The 21,793-nt window shown below is 49.0% G+C and overlaps 1 protein-coding gene and 2 long non-coding RNA genes across 5 annotated transcripts; 1 reads left to right on the top strand and 2 right to left on the bottom strand.

Annotated features, from left to right (window-relative positions):
* The first annotated feature begins 72 nt into the window (after positions 1–72).
* On the top strand, positions 73–4,956 carry LOC102547829 (uncharacterized). 3 transcript variants are annotated; one of them, XR_015641414.1, is made up of 3 exons: positions 73–597; positions 2,573–2,664; positions 4,650–4,956. It is a non-coding gene; the product is annotated as an uncharacterized LOC102547829 (long non-coding RNA). The 3 variants fall into 3 exon arrangements; XR_015641412.1 differs by lacking the exon at positions 2,573–2,664 and having other exon boundaries at positions 86–597; XR_015641413.1 differs by lacking the exon at positions 2,573–2,664 and having other exon boundaries at positions 86–597; positions 4,647–4,956.
* A 2,729-nt stretch (positions 4,957–7,685) lies between these two features.
* On the bottom strand, positions 7,686–13,800 carry LOC102547665 (spermatogenesis-associated protein 31D1-like). The gene is made up of 2 exons (XM_087591809.1): positions 13,510–13,800; positions 7,686–10,852 (listed from the first exon to the last, which is right to left on the bottom strand). Exon 2 carries the CDS (start codon positions 10,832–10,834, stop codon positions 7,928–7,930), a length of 2,907 nt encoding a protein of 968 aa, XP_087447935.1. The 5' UTR covers positions 10,835–10,852; positions 13,510–13,800; the 3' UTR covers positions 7,686–7,927.
* Positions 13,801–18,872: 5,072 nt separating this feature from the next.
* LOC147999948 (uncharacterized) lies at positions 18,873–21,768 on the bottom strand. Its single transcript, XR_015641411.1, has 2 exons — positions 19,359–21,768; positions 18,873–18,990 (listed from the first exon to the last, which is right to left on the bottom strand). It is a non-coding gene; the product is annotated as an uncharacterized LOC147999948 (long non-coding RNA).
* Between the last annotated feature and the right edge of the window lie 25 nt (positions 21,769–21,793).

Here is a 21,793-nt window from a genome sequence, read left to right as displayed (position 1 = left end):
AGCTGAGATCTGAGGCTGTGTGGGCCTCGCTGTAAGTGGGCAGGTCTGCATCACAGAGCTGTGGGGAGAGTCATAGAGTGATTGTGAGGGCGGAGGGAGGAGGGTGAGCCCTCAGTCCCCGCCCCCATCCCATCCTACCCCACTTCACCCCTACCAGGCCCCTCCATCCCCCCACCCTGCTTTCCTCATTTCTACAGGGAACTTACCTGTTTGCCCCCTCTGTGTCTGGGGCCTCACCTCAGTCCTCTTCAGCTCTTGAACTGAACCTACGTCATTCTCCTGCCTAGAAACTCTGACCTGGGATCTTCCTTGAAGTGTTTGCTGTCGTTTACTTGGCCTCGACAGGAATGCTGTCTTCCAACATATCTTCAGGACCGTTTTCCCCTCTCACCAAATTAGCTACAAGATGGACTTTCTTTGTGAATGCCCAATGACCGACTTTTGTGTTTGAGTCATCTTGCAGTATCTTCAATCAGAGGGACAGACTAAAATCGCCAAGCTGTCATAAATTCAGGATATATACAGTTAGAATTTCAAGCGTTCTTTTGCGTGTGATTATACCATTTGATTTTGGTGGCGACGCAGTTGAAAAGCCAGGTAAGGAAGGATTGGGGTTGGTCACAGGATGGGCTGTGTTTTGGTATAGGGTAGAGTGGGTGACCGTGTCAGATGGCAGTCCAGCCAACTGCAGTCTTAGGGAACCCAGCAGGCTGTGTGATCTGTGAATCCTTGAGAATTAAGTATCCTGTATAGACCAGGATGAAGTAGAGACCCTGGTAGGCAAGCTGAACGGGAATGGGAAAACTTGTGCGAGCTGGGGGATGGTCACATGGGATAGACTTGAGCGAGTGGGAATGGAGCTGTCTGAGTAGAAGGGACAGTATGCATCAGATCCTGGAAAAAGCAGATAACTATTGGATGGCGGGGTGGACTGGCAGGCCAGCAGGCAGTGTATCAGGGTGAGATGAAGACCAGGGCTCACCATCATGGCCGGTTACTGTGAGTTAAACTGGGTTGGCATACTGCATTGAATATGGTGAGATGGGAACCGAGGCTCCTGGGAAAACTAGGCTAACAAACAGGATGGCGGGATAGGCAATCAGGGTACGTTGATGATGGGGTACCCTGAGTGGACAAGGACAAGCAGGGAGTGTGGCGGTCTAGATGACTAGGATGTGGCTGGTCAGGTGGCCAAAAAGGTGCCATAGGTCTAGGTCTAGGAACAGAGCATGTTAGGGGCCACAGACTAGGGTGCGATGGACATGTTATTCTGCAGAGGCAGGCCTGGTTCACTGACCAGCACCGTTTCTGAACTGACTTTCCTAGAAGGGGCAGGGGCTTTGTACGATGAGTAGGGGCAGGTGAGGTGAGGCTTGGCACGTCTTTGTCTTTGGTGTGCACAGGGGGTGTAGAGAACTTGGTACGCTGGGAAGACTGGGGTGAATAGGGTAGCAGGCAGGCTAGCAGCCACTGTGTGTGTCCACACTTTAGTGTGTCAGGGGATAAGGGAGGCTATGGAGACAGGCGGAAGAAGATATGGAGAGGACAGAAATGGCTGTTAGAAGACGAGGGAGCAGAAGGCTAGGAGGTAGGTCACAAGAACAGGTGTCATGGATAGAGGGGGTACACCACTGTGAGCCCAGGCACAGTGGTTAGAAGGGGTAAGTCAGGGCACTGTACAGAGTAGGGACTGGAGTGAGTAGTGGTACCAGGCACTATTGTGACCCTAGGAAAGGGAATGTTGGTGGGCCATGTGACGTCATAATCAAGGGATTTGGACAAGAGCTCCAAGGTGGACTAAGCTGAGGTGAGAAGTCCCAACTGCTTGGTGTCAGTCTAGGGTGACTTATGGAAGTTGGTTGGCCAGCAGCTCAGAAGGTAGGGAACCTAGGTGGAGATGGGGGTGGGGGAGGGGCTGGGCGGGATGGGGAGCATGTGAAGCATTGAATACTACGGGTTCAAGTACAGAACAGGTTGGCTACTCTAGTGTGATGTCGTGGAGCGAACGCTAGTGTCTTGGTTAGGATTCCTGTTGCTGTGAACAGACACCATGACACAAGGCAACTCTTACAAATGAAAAGTATTTAGTGGGGCCTGGCTTACAGTTTCAGAGGTTCAGTCCATTAGCATCATGGCGGAAACAAGGTAGCATCCAGGCAGACATGGCGCTGGAGAAGCTGAGAATTCTACATCCTGATCCGAAAGCAGCCAGGAGAAGACTCTCTTCCAGGCAGCCAGGAGGAAGGTCTGGAAGCCACCCCTACAGTGATGCACTTCCTCCAACTAGGCCACACCCCCTGAGGGTACCACTTCCCTCTGGCCAAGTGTATTCAAGGAACCATAACTAGGGTGCAAGGGGACAGGTTGTGAATGGCACATGGGACGTCCTTCCCCCTGACAAGATTGCGTGGGTGTGGACACTGGGCAGACTCACAGATCAGTCACATCAAGGGCAGTCTGGCATTGATAAGGTGCACCAGGGTGACTGGGGAACAGTGTGCAGTTTTGGACTACAAGGACTTGGGTTACAGTGCTTCAAAGTCTTGGGTGTTGACATTGAGACTCTTTGCAGCTCCCTGGTGTGTGGGGTGAGACGGTGAGGATCTAGTTTAATGGTCTACATGTAGTCACGCTCTGTCTGTTGAAGATGCTGTCAACATCCTGGTGCGTATTTCTTATGCCCAGTGGGTGTTGGGGATTGGACTCAGGCTCTTGGGTCTGCCCAGCAAGCAGTGTAACCAACTAGTCCAACTCCCAGCTCCCAGAGTTTTAAATTAGCATAGTAGGTCCCTGTTTCACACAGAGTCTTAAGCTGAGGCAGTGGTTCCCTCCAATGACTAAGATTACACCTCTTAAAGGAAAAAGCTCTTTGTAGGGTTTGGGGACATGCATGTGCATGTATTTGTGTGTAGGTGCATGTGCATGTTGTGTTTAGGTGTGTGCATGTGTGTGCATGTATGTGGGGGGGTCAGAGTTACTGTTTATCCTCTATTACTTCCCATTTTTAAAATTAGGCATTTTATTTAATAGTCTTACATGTATAGAATGCTTGGATCATATCTTTTCACCTTTCCTTTTTCCCAACCTCCCCTCCCCCTCTCCCCGAAGAAAGTGATTGTCCTTTCTCTGGCAGCCATCAGCTTCAGTGGCTCCTCATCCAAGCTGAGTTTGTCTGGCTCCCTCCTGTGTGAGGCTTGTGTCTGCATGCAGTCCCAGCCGTTGAGTTCATTCGTGCAGTCGTGCTGACATCTCTGAAGACCTCTGAAGTGCAGACCTCTCGGTTACCCCGCTCTGCTCTTTACTACCTTTCCATCTCCTCCTATGAGCCTCGAGGGGGGAGGGGCAGAGTGCACTAAGCACCCCATGGTTCCTTATTCTCTGCACGTTGGCCAGTTTCACTTCGTCTTTGTGTTTTGAGACACGGTCTCACTATGTAACACTAGCAGTCCTGAAATTCACTATGTAGACCAGGCTGGCCTTCTGCCTCATTTAAAAAAAAATTACTTGTATCTTATGTTCACTGGCATTTTTCCTGGTGTCGGAAGCTCTGGAACTGGAGTTAGAGACAGTTGTGACCTGCCATGTGGGTACCAGAATCCAACCTGGGTCCTCTGGAAGAGCAGCCAGTGCTCTTAGCTGCTAAGCCCTTTCTCTTGCCTCCTACCTCAAGTTTGAGACCAGTCTCTTTCACTGGACCTGGGGTCAACCAGTTCGGATAGACTATCATTTGGTCAGCAAGTCTACACCTCCCAGTGCTGGGGTCACGGGCACGTGCCACTGCACCCCGCTTTTTATGTGGGTGCTGGGAATCCAGAGTCAGATCTTGGTGCTTCTGTGGCAAGCATGTTACAGACTGAACCCATGGGTGACCTTGAAGATACAAGGCCTTCAACACTGTAGCGTGTTCCCACCTGAGTGGATGATCCCTGATGTCGAAGCCTTGCTCTCATCCAGGAGGAGACTTTGCTTAGCCACACGGAAAGGCAAGCTTCGGTGTTCCTGCCTGCCCTTAGGCCTATTGAGTTAGGTAGGTTATCTTTTGGATCCAGATTTTGCACCTTTATAGAAGAGGGACTCTCCACCCCGGCAAACCTTCTAAATGCAGGCAGCTTTCTCTGTCCCTCATGGTGCACTTGCGTAAATGAGAAGAAAAAAAAAAAAAACCACATTTCAAAGCTCTGAGAACATAGGGTGGGATGTAATCTCGAAAACCCACCTGGACTCAAACCCGGAAGTAAAACTAGCAGTGTTTTTCTACGTTGAACTAACCCTGCTTAAGTCCCCGTGTCAAGTGTAGGACAGTCCAGCATCAGTCGTTCCTGGTCCCTTGATTACAGTGTTCCTCATTCAGTGTTGAGTCTCAGGCTCTGATCGTGCAATGTATTTGCTTCCAACACAGTGGGGCTACATGCAAACCTTTGATCCCACAACAGATCTCGCTGCTTCCTACTGGTGATCCACACAAGGCCTTCTAGTTTGTAGCAGAGCCCATTTTTAAATACTAGTTTCAAAACTAGAGCCATGTAGAGCCATGGCTACCATTAAGGAGCCCTTCCGTGTGTAATTGACATTTCTGTTCTTCCAGTGTGTAACGCATTGGCGTTTCTATAGTTCTAGTGTGTGACACGTTATTTCTGTCTTGCTAGCAGAATCTCTCCTCCCCTGCCTTTGATGAAGTTGCTGCCACATGAGGTGTGCCCATCTGCAGGAAGTGGAGGAAGGACCCCAGCCAGTTAACCAGCAAGCACATGATTGACAGCCTCGGACCAAAAGCCTTGAGGAGCGAACCTGGCCAGAGTTCCATGAGAGAATCTGGAAAGGGGTTGTTCCCCAATCAAGCCTTCCAATTTCAGCCTTGCCAAAGAACCCCCAAGGCAGAGAATGCAGGGTTCACAGAGCCTGAGACAAGGGACCAATAAAGTTAAGGTGCCCATAACACCAGTAGGTGATTGTTAATACGTGCTGGCTTCATTTGACTTCGGATGGGAGGTAGGAGGAGGGTAGGAAGAGATCCATTCTCAAAGAGACGAATACAGAATCCAGCAGCACCCCGCAAGGACAGTCTGTGTGGACAGGCACCCCCTCGCACTGCTACAGTAAACTATAGCGTCTTTGTGCCACAGAGTCCAGTAGGCCATGGCCATTGGATGGAGGAGGTCGCGCGGGTAAGAGGATGGCTCCTCTCCCATTGTTCGCTTCTCATCTTCCCAGTTCTGACTTCTGGATTCTTCTCAGTCTCCTTTACTCTCCAATACTGGGTGGCCATGCAGGCCACCTCCGCAGGTGATTGCTGAAGGGCTTTTCTGTGAATTCAAGAAGCCAGCATCCTGAAGAGTTTTCTAGGGGGCAGGGAGGCTCTTCCTTCCCCCTCGAAGTGCCCATATGTGTAGATAACTCGTTATAGTGTCATCACCAGAGAGAGCAACATGGCGTCATAAACAACAGTTTCTGGAACCTGAGCCTGACCCCAAAGCAGTACTAATCCATGGACACACACGAGTTCCCTCACTCGCTGACTATGCAGGTCTACACACACACACACACACACACACAGCAGTGACTATGCAAGTCTATAGACCTTGTATGGTGACTATGCAGGTCTACACACACACACACACACACACACACACACACACACACACACACACACACACACACACACCTCACATAGTGACTATGCATTCAAGCCTGTATTCTTTGAGAGCGGAAGCATCAGAAACATCTTCTTAGCCCTAGGCCCCTTTACAGTTGCAAGTTCTGCCTTCTCTGTGTCTGTGAAGAGCAGAGAGAGAGGGCTGGATGCTTGTCAACTGCTACTCTTTCCCATGAGTGTAAGACTGGGGAGCAGGGCCCTCGCCACACCCTTCACGAGGGACAGAGCAATGGCTCCTGTGAACAGGTGACTTTCAATCCTCATGAAGGTAATGAGATCTGAGGGGAAACTGTCTTCACTGTGTCACAGGATGCCCAACTGTGAGGCCCTGTGAATGCACAAGGGGAACAGCAGTTTTCACGTTCTGGATTTTGTAGGTTTTTCCTCACTTGAAACTGACAGGAAGCTGGAGAACTGTCTTGGAGATGCAACGTTGCTGCTCTTACAGAGGGCACCCACCCATACACAAACGCATATATACATGAACATAAATAAAAATTTTAAAACAGGAAGGCAGATCTCCGAGTTTGAACCCTTTCTGCTCTATACGGGAAGTTCAAGTTCAAGTGGGGCCATGTAGTTTGACAATATAATTATTACACATCATAAAAAGAAATCAAAGATGTAAGATTTCAGAACTTAGCTCTGTTAAAAAGCACAAAATGGGTCCAAGCGTGCTTGTTTAAAAGGTGATCTGCCAGCATGGCCACTTAGCAGAACAAAAACAATAGAAGGTTCTACACTCCAGTCCATGGGCTCTCTGGCTATGGGCTTTGGACAGTATTACAGTAACAGATATCAGGATTTTAACATCCTGAAAATCCCAACAGGTGTGCCCCAGGCAGTTTGCAAGACTCAGCGCTCGCTGAGGACCACCTTGATTTCTCTCCCATAGCAAACTACACAGTGCCTTCCGGCACCAAAAGAACTAGCCAGCTGCAAGTTTCATGGGTGGTTTAAGAGAACTCTGTCCTGTAGCCATGATGTGTAGTGTCTTCAGCAGTCAGGTACTGGCATATAGTTGCAGTGGGTAACCAAAGCAATGACAACAGCCTGTGTTTTGGAGACCTACGGAGCAGCTCTGAACACAAGGTATCCCAAGTCTTGTGCAGATCCCTGTGGACCTGGGCTGCTCTCGGTCTTGGTCAGAGAAGCCTCCCTTGACAATGGGCAGCAGTCGGTCCACATAGAGACACAGAGCTGGGCAAGGTGCGGAGAATAAGAGACAAGAGCTTAGCCCTACACGGGCTACAGCAGCCACCACACCAAGGCTCAGGGACATCAGGGAAAAGAGTGAGGTGTTACCTGTGCAAAGCCCTATACAAGATCAGGTCAGCCATGATCCCACCATAGGTGGGGTAGACAATATCCATGCCCTACCCCATACCGAAGGGCTCTTGGCAGTGGGTAATTGCCATGTTGGGGGGGGGCAACTTTATGTGTAAGTATGTAGCTGGGGGTGGGGGAAGAGCCACCTTTTAAGAGACGTATTTATGTATAAGTATGTATGTCTCCGTGTCTGTCAGCGGTGTGTGAGTGCCCACAGAGGTCAGAAGTCACTCTTCCCGAAGCTGGAGTTACATGTGTTTATCATCTGCCTGCTGTTGTGATAGGAATCCATCTTGGGTCCTCTGGATGAGCAACAAACACTTAGCCACCAAGTCATCCCTTTTTGAAGGTGTGGTCATTAGTAGGTTCTGCATGCTCCAAAGGACGGTCTCATCCCGTCCATACATGGGTAGCACTCACTGACCCTAGTGGGTTCTATATAAAAGATGTGAAGTTGGGAGGGGCTGTGTGTTGGGCGAGACACTGGGGAAGGATGTTGGAATAAATATATTCTATTATATACATGCATGAAACACCCCCCGAAAGAAAGCAATGTTTTATAAACCAGTGTAATCAAAGGCTCCAGAACTAAGCGGGGAAAGTCATTGTCAAGCACCCTTGCAAGGGACTAGACATCTATTTTTAATGGACCCCCCCCTTTCACGACCCAGGTCCGCAGGTCAAGACACTGAGCACTCCAAACTATCAGAAAAAAAAAACATTTATTCTTGGTTTTGTTAAATAGATTAATTCTCATCACAGGGTGTATGGCTCTGAAAGTATTTTCAAAAAAAAAAAAAAAAACAAAAACAAAAACAAAACTTTAAACAAAGACTAGATTCCATCGTGGGAGCTTTTTTCCTTCACCCTTTCTACAGAAGGTTCAGGTGAAAAGTCACCATGCCTGTGGCAGATGTGGGGAGCGGGGGGGTATAGGACGTACCTTCATGCGAGGGGAGCCTGAACAGAACTAAGGTTCTCTGGAGCCGAGGGAGAGTGCTCAAAAGATACATGTTGCGGTCTCCGTCTAAGGCTCATCTCATGACTTGGATCAGGGGTGATGGCTGTCTGGGGACAGGAGCAGTTATTTGCTTCTTCTTTATGAAGGGCAGCAGCAGCCCCAAGGTTGGAAGGTTGTCCCTTGAGCTCTGGCTGAGCCGACAGGGTCTTCTGGCTCCATTCCAGGAACTCAGATTTCTGTCCACACAACAGCTTATCTTCCAGGAGTTTCCCAAGGGACGCCATGAGCTCGTGGGCTTCAGGGGGCCCACAGCTCATAAAGAGAGCCCTGTCTTTCTCCGATCTATGTCTTGTACTGTCTTTGCTGGAATAAAGCCACTGAAAAAATTGTCCTATCTTTTTTCTGAAGTAACTGGCAGGGGGATGTTCCTTCCTGTCTGATTTCTCCTTCATGGGTTGGCTCTTCTTTCTTGCTTTGGATGTCTCTAATTCCTGAGGGTCATGTCTATCATTTTCTTTCCTGAAGACTGGCAACGCTGGTGTGAAATTCTTTAGGATCTGTTTGAAGACCCTGGGCTCCTGCCATGGAGCCACACTGATTCCTGCGTTATACATGTGGCCTTGCACGTCCCTGAGAATGGAGAGGTCTACACTGGATGCAGTGTTGGAAGAAGAAGGTGAGTAGCCGGAGAAGCTGTCTGTGGCAAAGGATGACCTGCTCCCCCAGCCTTCAGGCTGGCTTTGCGGCTGATCCTCCAACGTCGACCTTAGCTCCTTAAACAGCTCTTCCTTAAAGTCCAACACTGTTGGATCTTCAGGAACTGATGTCCTTGATGGGTCCTGCCCCTTGGCCACTGTAGAGCTCGGTTTACTCACATCTTCATACTTCTTCACGGAACTTTCCGAATTGGTGCTAGAAGAAGACCCTGACAGAACAGCACTCACCTCCCGGGCCTTGAGTCTCTCCTTGAGCATGTCGGGTGTCACCATGTACTTTGGATGCAGTTCTACACTCTGTTTGCTAGAGGAGTGTAGATGAGAAGAACATGCCACCTCATCCTCTGATTCAGACCTAGCCACTTCTTCCTTTGTGGGCTGACCCTGTATGGGGCAGCCTTGTAGGGAGGCCTCGCTCTGATTCACGTCCAGGTCTCTGGACCTGTAATTCTGAACCATCTGGACTGTCTCTGTAACCTCAGAGGCAGGGCCAGAGACCGACCGCCTCAGGGACCCCTCTCCTTCAGGGTCTACGTGTGAGAGGGTGAGAGAGTGGTCTGCGGTAAGGACTGAGTCTCCATGGAGAGGGTCAAAGCTTCCCCTGAAGGGACTGGGAAAGTTACTTTTCAAATCCAGGCCAGGAATACTGCTTAACGACAAGGGGAGATCAAACTGTGGAAGGGGCCATGTCTTTGCTTCTCTCAAAATATAGAATTTTATGGATTCAATAACCTTGATAGGGAGGCCCCACTGCTGACTCACGCGGAACCTTATGAGATGGGCTTCCAGCATCTTCTGGGTCTTGAGATCAAGAAAAGATATTTCTGGAAGAGTGGTATCGCAGTGGATCTTTCCCGGGGGTGAGCTCCAGAGAGATGCGTCTTCAGCCAGCCATGAGCAGCACACCACGATGGGGATCCGATTCATAGTGATCTGCCAGTACTTCCTGCTCATGTGTAACCTCAGGATGCTTCTCGTGTATCTTTGGTCCAAGTTCTTCCTTGAGATGCTAAACCGTCCGTTTTCCAAGCCAGTCCTTGGGTGACATGCCAATTCCCCCTCTGTCTCAGGGATAGCCTTGTCCAGTATATAACATCCTGAGATCACTTGTGGGCAGTCTAATGGGCATTTTCCTAGGATTTGGCCGAGGTTCTTGGCTACATCCTTTCTTAGCTGTGGCTTCATGGGAACCCTCACACAAAAATTTTCCAAGTGACTTAGTTCTCCAGGCCTGGGGTCAGCGCAGATATTGCCCCACTGTGCACAGCACTGAGGCCTAGCGCATTTGTAGCCATGGGAAGGTGCTTCGGTTGGTTTGAACTGAGCGTCCATCACTTCCAGCGCTCCTGTCCCATCACAAGGCGCGAAGCAACAGAGTGGGATTAGGTTGTTTGATCCATAAGGGTCCACGTTGTTCTGATGTTCACTGCTCAAATGAAAAAGGCCAGACCCAGGGATGGAGACACAGGCCTGGGGAGGCTGGCTGCCCAGGGGGAAACCGTGAACCGGAAGAAAGGTGGTTTCATATTGCTGGCATTCAGGGACCAAATCCCACAAACAGCCCTGAGGATTCTGCAGAAAGTGGTATTGTAAGTGTCCTTTCCTGTTTAGGGCGTTGGAGACAGGCTTGCTCTGTGGTATCTGGAGGTATCTATCCCCTCCACAGGGTATAGCTGGCAACACCATGGCAGACAGTGGGGATTGCATGTGGGCCTGGGGCTTTCCCTCAGAAAGAGTCAGAGGCTGGGGAGCTAACTTAGGAAAAGGTTGAGGTTGGACCAAGGTGAGGGACTGGGGAAGGGCTTGGAGACCATGACTCAGGACTGGGGCTGTAGCAGCCTTACAGACCCCATTGAACAACACGAGGCAAGGCTCTGGTGAGTAGCTGCTCACGGGGACCAGGAGAGTAGTCATGATGGACTCGCTGTGCAGGGAGGGGAGACCCCAGAAGAGCTGGCTGTGTTTCTGGCTCAGGTCCCCCTCTGGGATCTTCACACACAGGAGCTGCTCAGAAGCCCCAAACTGCTTTTGCTTCCCGTTTGGCTTCAAGCCGATTTTCGGGACCTGGGTGGCAGTCGGACCTGGCAAGTTCCACAGGGCTGTGAGCTGGCATTCTGACCTCTTGGGATCGGGAAAAGGGTCATCCAGCGTCTGGAGAGCCATTTTCTTTTTCATCCGTCTCTTCAAGAGCTCCTGTAGGTGAAGACCGAGGAGGGAAGGGAATTGGGCCTGCTCCCCCTTACAAGGCATCATACAACCCCATACCCAGGAAAGCTTTCTCCTGCTGAGAACTAGTGTGGCGAGATGTGCGTTCTGCTGAGGAGGGCCATGGAACAGCAATAAGGGTTGATCTACGTACTGGAGACAAGGTGACCACAAGGTGACCTGGTTGGGTCACAGGATCATCCTTTCTAGTGTAAAGCATCCCCAGGGATGAAGCTATGCGCAGCTGGGGCAGGGAATGGTCACGTGGAATTTGACATCCAAGGGAGGACTAGGTCCTAGCATTGGGGCGCTACCCAGTGAAAATGAAAGCTAGCCCCCGGCCCTGCAAGGGTGGAGGGGAGGGTGGGAAAAGGTCCAGGCAGAGGGGCTTAGATTAGGTTCCCAGAGAGGGGCCGGGGACATTGAGAACAGTCACAAGAGCTACAGAAGCCAAAGGGACCAGAGATGGGGCGGTATGTACTGGCGATGCGGGCCAAGCAGGTGGCTGACCTCAGCGGGATGCACTAGTTACTATAAGTAGCTGCCATCATGATGCCCACACATGGGGCTTCAAAGCCCCTGTAAAGACCAATACAAGGAACAGACAGCCATGTGGCCAACCTCATCTAGGATCACCCGAGGCCTGCCATGGTCTGTCACATGTCTGGCCTAAGAAAAGCCAAGTTTCTACAAAGCTCATGTCCTCTTGCACATTCCATCGACTATCAAGGCTGAAGGGAAATAGTGGAATCACCTTCCAGAACAGGGAACTTCTTCCCTTCTTCTGTTTCTCTCTGGAAAGTTCTCCAAACTGGAGAAAGCAAGAAGAGCAGTTTGTAGGTCACTGTGCTTGCTAATCTCAAATGCCAGTTTGGTGGGGCTTATAAGCCTTAGAAATATGGCTGTGAGCTTAATGAGATTGGAAACCCATCACAAAATGGCAGCACTGGTCAACAGGATGGGGTCCTGGACTTCCTTAATGTCCAGGAGAAAGCCAACCTTCATGGATCACCGCCCCCTGACTACAGGTGTAATGTAACGAGACGCCTCACGTTCCTGCCGCCACGGTTTCCCCACCAGGACAGAGTGTATCCTTGAACTATAAACCAAAGCAAACTCTTACTAAATGGCTTTGGTCAGGGCATTGCATTGTGGGAACAGTAAACACGGCTAATACAGAAATGAAGGTTGAGACACTAAGATTCTACAAGAGTCCTCTTATGGGAAACGAGATATCTGAGTGCCCAGGAGCACAGCATTTTACACGATGTCAGGAGACAGAAGTCATGACTTTAAGCAACCAGTGGGCCGTCTTAAACTTCTCTCGGCGAACAAGGAGAAGGGCCCAAGTGCCCTGGTCGTCCTTAACAACTGCTTCACACTGGTTTCTGTATTAGCCACTTCTCTGTTGCTGTGATAAAATACCGTGACCTGGGGTTGGGGATTTAGCTCAGTGGTAGAGCCTTGGCCCTGGGTTTGGTCCCCAGCTTAAAAAAAAAAAAAAAAAAACCGTGACCAAAGCAACTTGTAGAAGAAAGGATGGATTTGGGTTTACAGTACCAAGAATACTGATAGCAGGCCAATAGATATGGTGGTAGGAGCAGCGGAGAACCCACGTCTCGAGCCTCATGCAGGAAGCAGAGGGAGCAAACTTGAAACGGTGTGTGTCTTTAAGCCCTCACAGCTCGTCCCCAGTGGTATCTTCAACAAGGCTACACCTCTGGGGTCTCACCCAAAGCATCGCTACCAGTTAGAGACCAGGCATTTAAATGCCCGAGACTATAGGGACATCTCACTTAAACCAGCACATCCCAAGAGCCAGCGCTGGGAGAAATGCACCAGGTGTGACTCTGTAAGCCACTTCTGAGAGCTGTGTCCTGAGAGGAACTGGGTCTGGCAAATGACGTCATCGGACCGTGCACCCGGGATCTCGGGAGGGGGCTCCTTGAGGGGCTCAGGTGGAACGGGGAGAGTGATGGCTTTAATGGCACCCATTGTTGTTCTCTTGGCTCTGCCCTGTACTAAGAACGAAAGAACGAGAAAGAAGTGACTTTTCCCTGCTTCTCTTGGACTTCTAATATCCAAGGACTTCAAAAAAATAAATCTCCTGTCCTAACTTTGAAAGAGAATCATTTTCAATTGTTCTTTGGGAGACTAAAGGAAGAGTTTGTGACATCATAATGGATGCTCTCAGCCCCAAGCACAGACTCAGGCCAGCAGCCAGAGCTCAGCACCTCGGAAAGCTCCGAGTCTAGGGACAAAGCTTAGGGTTTTGCTCAGAGGCCCTCAGGGGGCTCTCCTGCAGCCCAGCTTAGGGAAGGCCTGGTGAAGGAGTTTGAGAGATGGAACAGGGAAGACGTGAGAGTCAGGAGACACTGCTCTTCAGAGAACCCAAGCCAAGCCAATGAGACCAAGAATCAGTGCTCAGCCCTAGATCACGGACCTTTCGGTTACACCCAGAGGTGACTGTGGGCCCAGATGGAAACCTTGGTCCTTCTTGGATCTGCACGCTGCCAGATCTCATGCCCTAGGGAAGCAGCGTTCTCTTCTCTCCTCAGCATCCCACTTCAGACATTGTTGTGAGACAAACACTAAACTCACCCAACCAAGACTCGCTTCAGGGAGCCCACCGTCCGGTGCCTCACCTTTCTGAGGTCTTGCAGTTTCCACAGCGATAAAATGAAGTCAGTATGAGGTGTGACAGGCACAGGAGAAGCAGCTCCTGCACTCAGGAAGGTACAGTGGGCCCGTGTCCAAGAGCATTGAGCCAAAGCTGGACCACGATTCCGTAAGCGCTACTCAGAATGGAGAGAACCTTCCGCATAGTGTGACTCGCACAGCTGCCTTGGGCTCTGAGGTTGCGTGGGCCTCACTGTCAGCAGCAGCGCTGCATCACAGAGCAGGGAGGAGTCATAGAGGGTTTGTGAGGGCGGGGAGGAGGGTGAGCCTGATACCACCCCACTTCCAAGTCCCAGCGGAGCCCGCTGCCCGAGCCTGCTGCTCTACTCCCATTCTGCTCCCTGTATGCTCCCTCTCTGGCCAGGGTCACAGTGTGTGTGTGTGTGTGTGTGTGTGTGTGTGTGTATCACTGTGTATCTGTGTGTGTCAGTGTGTATGTATGTGTATGTGTGTGTCTGTGTGTGCGTATGTGTATCTGTGTTTGTCTGTATGTGTGTGTGTATCACTGTGTATCTGTGTGTGTCAGTGTGTGTGTATGTGTATCTGTGTGTGTGTGAGTATGTGTGTATCACTGTGTATCTGTGTGTGTCAGTGTGTGTGTATGTGTATCTGTGTGTGTGTATGTGTGTATCACTGTGTATCTGTGTGTGTCAGTGTGTGTGTATGTGTATCTGTGTGTGTCTGTGTGTGTATTACTGTGTATCTGTGTATACTCTGTGTCTGTGTGTATCTGTGTGTGTGTCTCTATGAGTGTAGTTTGTGTGTATCTGTGTGTGTCTGAGTGTAGTTTGTGTGTATCTGTGTGTGTGCATGTGTGTCTGTATCTGTGTGTGTATGTTTATCTGTGTCTATGTGTCTGTGTGCATATTTGTGTGTGTCTGTGTGTATATGTATTTGTGTGTTTGTGTGTGTGTCTGTGTGTGTGTATCTGTATGTTTCTGTATCTTTGTGTGTCTGTGTGAGTGTGTGTCTGTGTATGTGTGTCTGTGTGAGTGTATGTGCCTGTGTGAGTGTATGTCTGTGTGTCTGTGTATGTTTCTGTATCTGTGTCTGTGTGTGTGAGTGTGTCTGTATCTGTGTGTGTCTGTGTGAGTATGTGTGTCTGTGAGTGTGTGTCTGTGTGAATGTGTGTGCCTGTGTGAGTGTATGTCTCTCTGTGTGTGTCTGTGAATGTTTCTGTATCTGTGTGTGTGTGTCTGTGTGAGTGTATGTGTCTGTGTGTCTCTGTGTGTATGTGTGTATGAGTGTGTGTGTCTGTGTATCTGTATGTCTGTGTGTGTGTATCTGTGTGTCAGTGTGTTTGTGTGTCAGTGTGTGTGTATCTGTGTGTATGTGTGTGTCAGTGTGTGTGTTTGTGTGTGTGTGTGTTTGTGTGTGTGAGTATGTGTGTCTGTGTATCTGTATGCCTGTGTGTATCTGTTTGTCAGTGTGTGTGTGTGTATCTGTGTGTGAGTGTGTGTCTGGTTTCACCTCAGCCCCCTTACAGTTTTGCTGCTCTCAATTATGATGTCCACCAGCCTGCCTGGAATGCTTTTGGCTGCATTTTTAGTCTCTGGCACAAAAGTATCCAGTACATGTCACATATGCAGTGGCTTCTTCTCACTCAGTAGGAAGAAAACTTCCTTTATACTTTCATAAGTGTTGATGAGGACACTTGCATGTTCCTGACAGGACTTCACATCCTTAATCAGGAGACTCAGATCATCAAACTCTATAAAACACGGGCCATACTAAATGGATACAGTTGTGTTGTCAAGCTTTCTTTGGTATAATTTTACTCATTTTTCCGAAATTAGTGAAACTTCAAGTGGACAGAGAGTGAGTTACATCCACACTCACAGACACACACAGAGATAGACACAGAGGCACACACACAGACACAGACACAGACACAGACACACACAGACATACAGATACACAGACAGACGCAGACACATAGACACAGAGACACATGCAGACATATACACAGACATGCAGATACACACAGACATACATAGACACACACTGACACACATGCACAGACACAAACAGACATGTACACACACACACATACACACACACACACACACACACACAAGCTTACTCTCACAAATCAGTGTACTGTTCTTGTGTGAGCAGAGTCCGGCTTTCCTCCCTTTGTTTCTCCCACATACATCATTGTTTTGACCCTGATTTCTCCATGCTTAGAGCATCCCTGGCCATGCCAGTGATTGCATAGGTGGGCCATGATCCCCTCATGGGGCTGATCGACAATACACCCTTGGGGTAAGTCCCCATGTCCTTGGTGATAGAGAGGACCCAGGATTGCCAACGCCAGAGAAGAACCTGGGTTGAGGATTCTCACTGATTATTTCTAAAATATACTTGCTACAATCGCTTGGTAATGTCCCCACCCCCAAAACGGAAGAGTCTGTCACATGGTATCCAAGCTACATCTCTTCTCAGGGTTAAATAAACCCAAGAGTGCATGACCCACACCCCACCTACCCCTGCTCTAGACGCTCTCTTCTATCTGCTGTTCTCCAGCTCCTTTCTCATGCCCCCCCCCCCTAAACTCTACACCTGTTACTTCACTCTCTTAAGTGCATGCCTCTTCCTACCTCTCCTGTGAGGGATAGAATCCAAGTGAAGCAGAGCCCTGTCAGCTAAGCACACACGTCTTAGAGGACAAGCTCCCCTCCCTTGGCTTGCAACCTTGGCCAAGTCTTCATGTAGAACCTAGGAGAGAGATATAGACACTTGGAGGTCACAGACTTGTGTGGGGAGGGGCACACAGCTAGGTTGAAGAATTGTGTTCCACAGAGGCCAGAGCTTCAAGCCTGAAAAGGAAGTGCAGCCCCTCCACGGCTGCAAACATATGTGCAGGGAGACCCAGGTCCAGCCCATGTCTGCTCTTTGGTTGGTGGTTCAGTTTCTGAGAGCCCCCGAGGGTCCAGGTTAGTTGACTCTGTTGGTCTTCCTGTGGAGTTCTTGTCCCCTTCTGGGCCCCCAACCTTCCCCCAACTCCTCTGTAAGAACCCCAAAGCTCCATCCAATGCTTGACTGTGGGTCTCTGTGTCTGTCTGAGAATATGACTTCCATGTAAACTATTGGCTAATTTGGGAAGCGGGGTTGTTTTGCATGTTCTAGCATCTGCTGTGTTCAGAAACGGTTGCTTGTTTTTAACCCTGGCATCTTCTCTGCACTCCTGTTTTTGAAGCCTGTACTGGGACTTCTGCCCTATTGGAACCTGGGCCAATAGGCACACACATCCCAGTGAACTGTGGGCTGCTTTCTCTCCTGGAAGCACAGTCAGTTTAAGACTTGGGTGTGTTCAGAGCAGGACATTTTAGGACCTCACAAAGAGCAGCAGAATACCCTGTCACCTCCCATAGCGTCTCCCTGATGACCTACATTGCCACCAAGAAGTCTCCTCCTAAATTTCCCCACACACTTGCTCACATGTCTTCAGAGAGAAGTGTTTCCACAACACTCGGCTAGAGGACACACTACTTTGCCATTCTTAGATACTGTGTTCTTGGTTTAGGATTCTCAGATATGCTTGGATTCCTGAGAACTTTGCTCAGTGTTCCCTCCCTCTCAGCCCATCCTGTGACTCTGGGTTAGGTCAAGAGGAAGTTATGATGTACAGACAGAGAAGCAGTCACCCACCCCACACACATACACATACACACATTAAAAAATTGTGTATGGGTGTTTTGCCTGGATGTCTGTCTGTCTGTGCCACACATGTATACCTGTTGTCTAGAGGGGCCAAAGAGGGTGTGAGATTTCCTGGAAATGGACCTCTGGGAAAGCAGCAAGTGCTCTTAACTCTTGACACACTCTCCAGCTGCTAGAAGGTTCTTTTTGCGTAAGCAGAGAATGCAAGCAAGTCTGGATGTGATGAGTTGACAAGACCTTTTTTTTTTTTTTGTTTTTTGTTTTTGTCACAGACACTGCATGGTGGTAGAGTAACAGTGTGGCATACTTCTGCTGTAAGTAATATGTCGCTTGCCTTCTAAACGGAGAGTCTTGCAACTAAGAACAGAGTAAACTAAAAACATTTTGAATGCCTATCGTGCCAACATCAATAAAGGCTGTTGATTAGAAAGCAAAACCTGCAAGCTTTGTATGAAGAGTTAAAAAGTGTACGTACACTAACCCTTTCCGTCAAGGCTCAGGGATCTATCTGGAAGAGGGAGAGGAAAGACTGTAAGAGCCGGAGGTGATGGCAACCTGAGAAAGGTGCGCCTTCCAGTCTCGACAGGACTGCTGTACACACGGACTCTTGAGACTGCGGTACTACGCGTGAGACCGGCCCAGGTTCCAATAGGGCAGAAGTCCCAGTACAGCAGAGAAGGGGGCTGTAGGCAAACCTGTAGGATATCTCCCTAATGAGTATTGGCTCTGGGAGGCTCCAGTGCATTGTGGGAGTTACCACCCTGGGCTGCTGATCCTCGGCTCTATAAGAAAGCGACTGAACAAGTCACAAGGAGCAAGCCGGCAGGCCGCATCCTCCGTGGCCTCTGCCTCCTCCAGGTTCCTGACCTAGCCTTCCTCAACGGACCTGATTCAGGACACGTAAGCCAAATAAACTATTTCCTCCCAACGTTGTTTTTGGTTAGGGTGCTTTGTCACAGCGACAGTAGCCCTGAGATAGAAATTGGTACCAGATTTGCAGGCTATTGCTGGAACAGACCTGACCATATTGTTTTAGGGGAGGATTATAAGAAGGGCTTAGGAACTTCGTGCTTGGAAAGCCATGGGCTTTCAAAACTTGGTTAGTTGTCGTAGGAACCTGGAAGACTAGAGGGTAATGCTGGGCACTGCATAGCCGAGGGAGGACTGGCTTGTGATTTTTCAGAGGGAAGCAAAGGCCATTTAAATATTAAGGTATAAAAATCTGTGGTTTGAGTCAGCTCAGGCTTAAGAATCAGCTGTGACTCGTGAGGGAGCGGCTTTAGTGGCCCTTTCTGTTGCTGGAACAACCGATGCTGGTTTGTTAAGAGATTGATGATTGCGCAGCTGGGTCTTCACGTGGGACTCCCAAATTGGGAGCAGGGGCTGTCTCTGACGACACTGCCTGCCTTTGGATCCCTTCCCCTAACTGGGCTGCCTGGTCTAGCCTCGATAGAAGAAAGTACGTCTAGTCTTAGTTCGACTTGATATGCCACGGCTGGGTGATATCCACTGGGGTGGAGGGGCTCCTCTTCTGAGGAGGGAGGGGAGCTGCCGGGAGAGGGAGGACTGGAACGGGAAGCTTCAACCCAGATGTAAACGAATAACTTGATTAATAAAACAAGAAAGAAAAAGGACCGAATTTTTAGAGATTTTGGCGTTTTACAGATTTTAGGTGTTTTGTTTTTGTTTTTTTTATTTAAAGGAGTTTGAACTTTTTAAAAAAAATTTACTTATTCATATAAAAGTACACTTTAGCTGTCTTCAGACACACCAGAAGAGGGCATCTGATCTCATTACAGATGGTTGTGAGCCACCATGTGGTTGCTGGGATTTGAACTCAGGATCTCTGGAAGAGCAGTCGGTGCTCTTAACCACTGAGCCATCTCTCCAGCCCGGAGGTTGAACTTCTAAAGTGATTAAACTCACAGAGATTGTACAGTTTTTAAGATTGTGATGTGTTTTATATGATATTGATATTAATGAGACCAAATAAGAAAGAGAAAGGCTGGGGGCTGGAGAGATGGCTCAGTGGTTAAGAGCACCGACTGCTCTTCCAGAGGTCCTGAGTTCAATTCCCAGCAACCACATGGTGGCTCACAACCATCTGTTTTGGGATCAGATGCCCTCTCCTGGTGTGTCTGAAGATAGCTACAATGTATTCAAATATATAAGAATAAATAAATATTTAAAAAAAAAAAGAGAGAGGGGTTGGGGATTTAGCTCAGCGGTAGAGCGCCCTGCGTTCGGTCCCCAGCTCCGAAAAAAAGAAAGAAAAAAAAAAAAAAGAAAGAGAAAGGTTATAGTTGAAAGGTGATGTGTTGCATGTCAACCAGACATAAAATCGTCAACTTGACACAAACCAGAGCCACCCCAAGAGATGGGAACCTCGACTGATAAAATGCCTCCATCACATTGGTCTACAGGCAAACCTGGGAAGCACTTTCTTGATTGATGGTGGGTGTGGGAGGGGCCAGCCCCGTGGGCGGCTCTGCCCCTGGACAGGTGTCCTGGGTTGTACCGAAAGGGAGCAGGCTAGCTAGCGAGCGGTGGGCGCGCTCCTCGGTTCCTTCAGGCTCCTATCTTGAGCTCCGGCTGGTTTTGGTTAGTTTTCTATCACAGCAAAGGAGATGCTGCTAACTGGGACACCAAGACAGAAGGATCAAGTTTTATCGTCTGCACGGTGAGATCCAGTTTTCTGGCAGCACGTGGCAACCGATGCCACCTTTTCTGTAATGTCTGGTTTTTTGTTTTTGGTTTTTTTTTTCATCTTTGTCAAAAAAATCCATGTAGCTGTGGTTGTGTGGATTTATGTCTGGGTTGCCGGTTCTTTCCCGCTGATCTGTGTAGGCTTTCCTGCCTGTGCGCTGCTGTTTTTATGACAGCTCTGTAGTGTAACTTGAAATCAGGTATGGTGCTATCCCTGTACTCTCTCCTCAGGATTTCTATGCTGTTGGGACTTTGTTCCTCAATATTTATTTTAAGAGTGTTTTTCCATCCCACGAAGGACAGTCCTGGAGTTTCAACTGGGAGGGTGTGGCCGTTTGAATAGATAGGACCACCACAGACTTATGTTTGAATGCATGCCCTATAGCGAGTGGCACTAATAGGTGGTGTGGCCTGTTTGAGGAAGTGTGTCACTGTGGGAGTGGGCTTTGGGGTCTCTATGCTCAAGCCCCACCTGGTGTGGATGCCTGTCCCCTCCTGGCTGCTTTCAGAGAAGAGTCTCTTCCTGCTGCCTTTGGATCAAGATGTAAAACTCTCGGCTCCTCCAGCACCACACCTGTCTGTACACTGCCATGCTCCTGTCATGATGATAATGGACTGAACCTCTGAACCTGTAAGTCAGCCCCAATTAAATGTTGGCCTTTGTAAGAGTTGCCTTGGTCATGGTGTCTCTTCACAGCAATGAATCCCAAACTAAGACAGAATACACAGGAGTTTTAGACCACTTTGTATAGGATGGCCGTTTTCTTGATATTGACTCTTCTTGCCCATAAGCATGGGAAATCTTTCCATCTGTGATGGTTTATATAGGCTTGGCCCAGGGTGTGGCACTATTAGGGAGGTGTGGCCTTGTAGGAGTAGGTGTGTCACTGTGGGTCTGGGCTTTAAGACCCTTATCCTAGCTGCCTGGAAGTCAGTCTTCTGCTAGCAGCCTTCAGATGAAGATGTAGAACTCTCAGCTCCTCCTGTACCATGCCTGCCTGGATGCTGCCATGTTCCCGCCTTGGTGATAATGGACTGAACCTCTGAACCTGTAAGCCAGCCCCAATGAATTATTGTCCTTTAGAAGACTTGCCTTGGCCACGGTGTCTGTTCACAGCAGTAAAACCCTAAATAAGACATCATCTTTCATTGTCTTCTAGATTTTTTCTTCAGTATTAATGTTTTTATTGTTAGAAGTCTTTCCTTTCCCCAGTTCGGTTTATTCCAAGACGCATATTTTGTGGTCATTATGAATGAGATTGTTTTCTTGATTTTCTTTGCTATGTTTGACAGGAGTGGAAAAAGCTGAGCCTTGTCACATTCCCAAGCCACCAGTCTAGAAACTGGACTTCAATACTAATGACACGAATGTCCCAGGACAATCCTGACTTTGTGGAGAACTTCTGGGAAGTAGATTATCGGAGTGTATGCACATATGACTGTGTGTGCATGCCTGCGTGTATGTGCTTGCCCCATGAACTGTTTCAAAGATGCGCTGATAAACTTCCTGTACCTTTTGCCTTCCCTTAGCGCTATGCTCAGCGGGTAACTTTAGAGTTCAAAAAGTCCTTTAAAACGCCAGTCACATTTTCCTAAAAGCGAAATTTCCAACACACGTGCACGATCACACAGCTTTACCAAGCACTGGAAGCTAGTTCTGAAATTAACCTTGACAGCCCCCCAGGCACTTGAGAAGTTACTGTTTCAGTTCCATGAGCGGTGGATCTCACAGCTTCGAATTACCGTGAGCTTGGGACAGATGAGGTCAGGACAGTTTCTAAGTGCGCCCACTCACAGTCTCGCTGGCTCAGATGCAGAACACGATCCTTTCCTCTCCTGTGCCCATGATCAAGGACCTAAAATACAAATGTCACCATCTGC

Source organism: Rattus norvegicus, chromosome 17, assembly GCF_021556685.1.
Source record: "Rattus norvegicus strain SHRSP/BbbUtx chromosome 17, alternate assembly SHRSP_T2T, whole genome shotgun sequence".
NCBI classification, from domain to species: Eukaryota; Metazoa; Chordata; class Mammalia; order Rodentia; family Muridae; genus Rattus; species Rattus norvegicus.
Note: the sequence above shows the minus strand (reverse complement) of the source record. Positions and strands in the feature narration are given on the sequence as shown.

Coding starts and splice junctions, on each gene's coding strand:
- LOC102547665 (XM_087591809.1), bottom strand. CDS start 10,834: ATGAAAAAGAAAATGGCTCTCCAGACGCTGGATGACCCTTTTCCCGAT.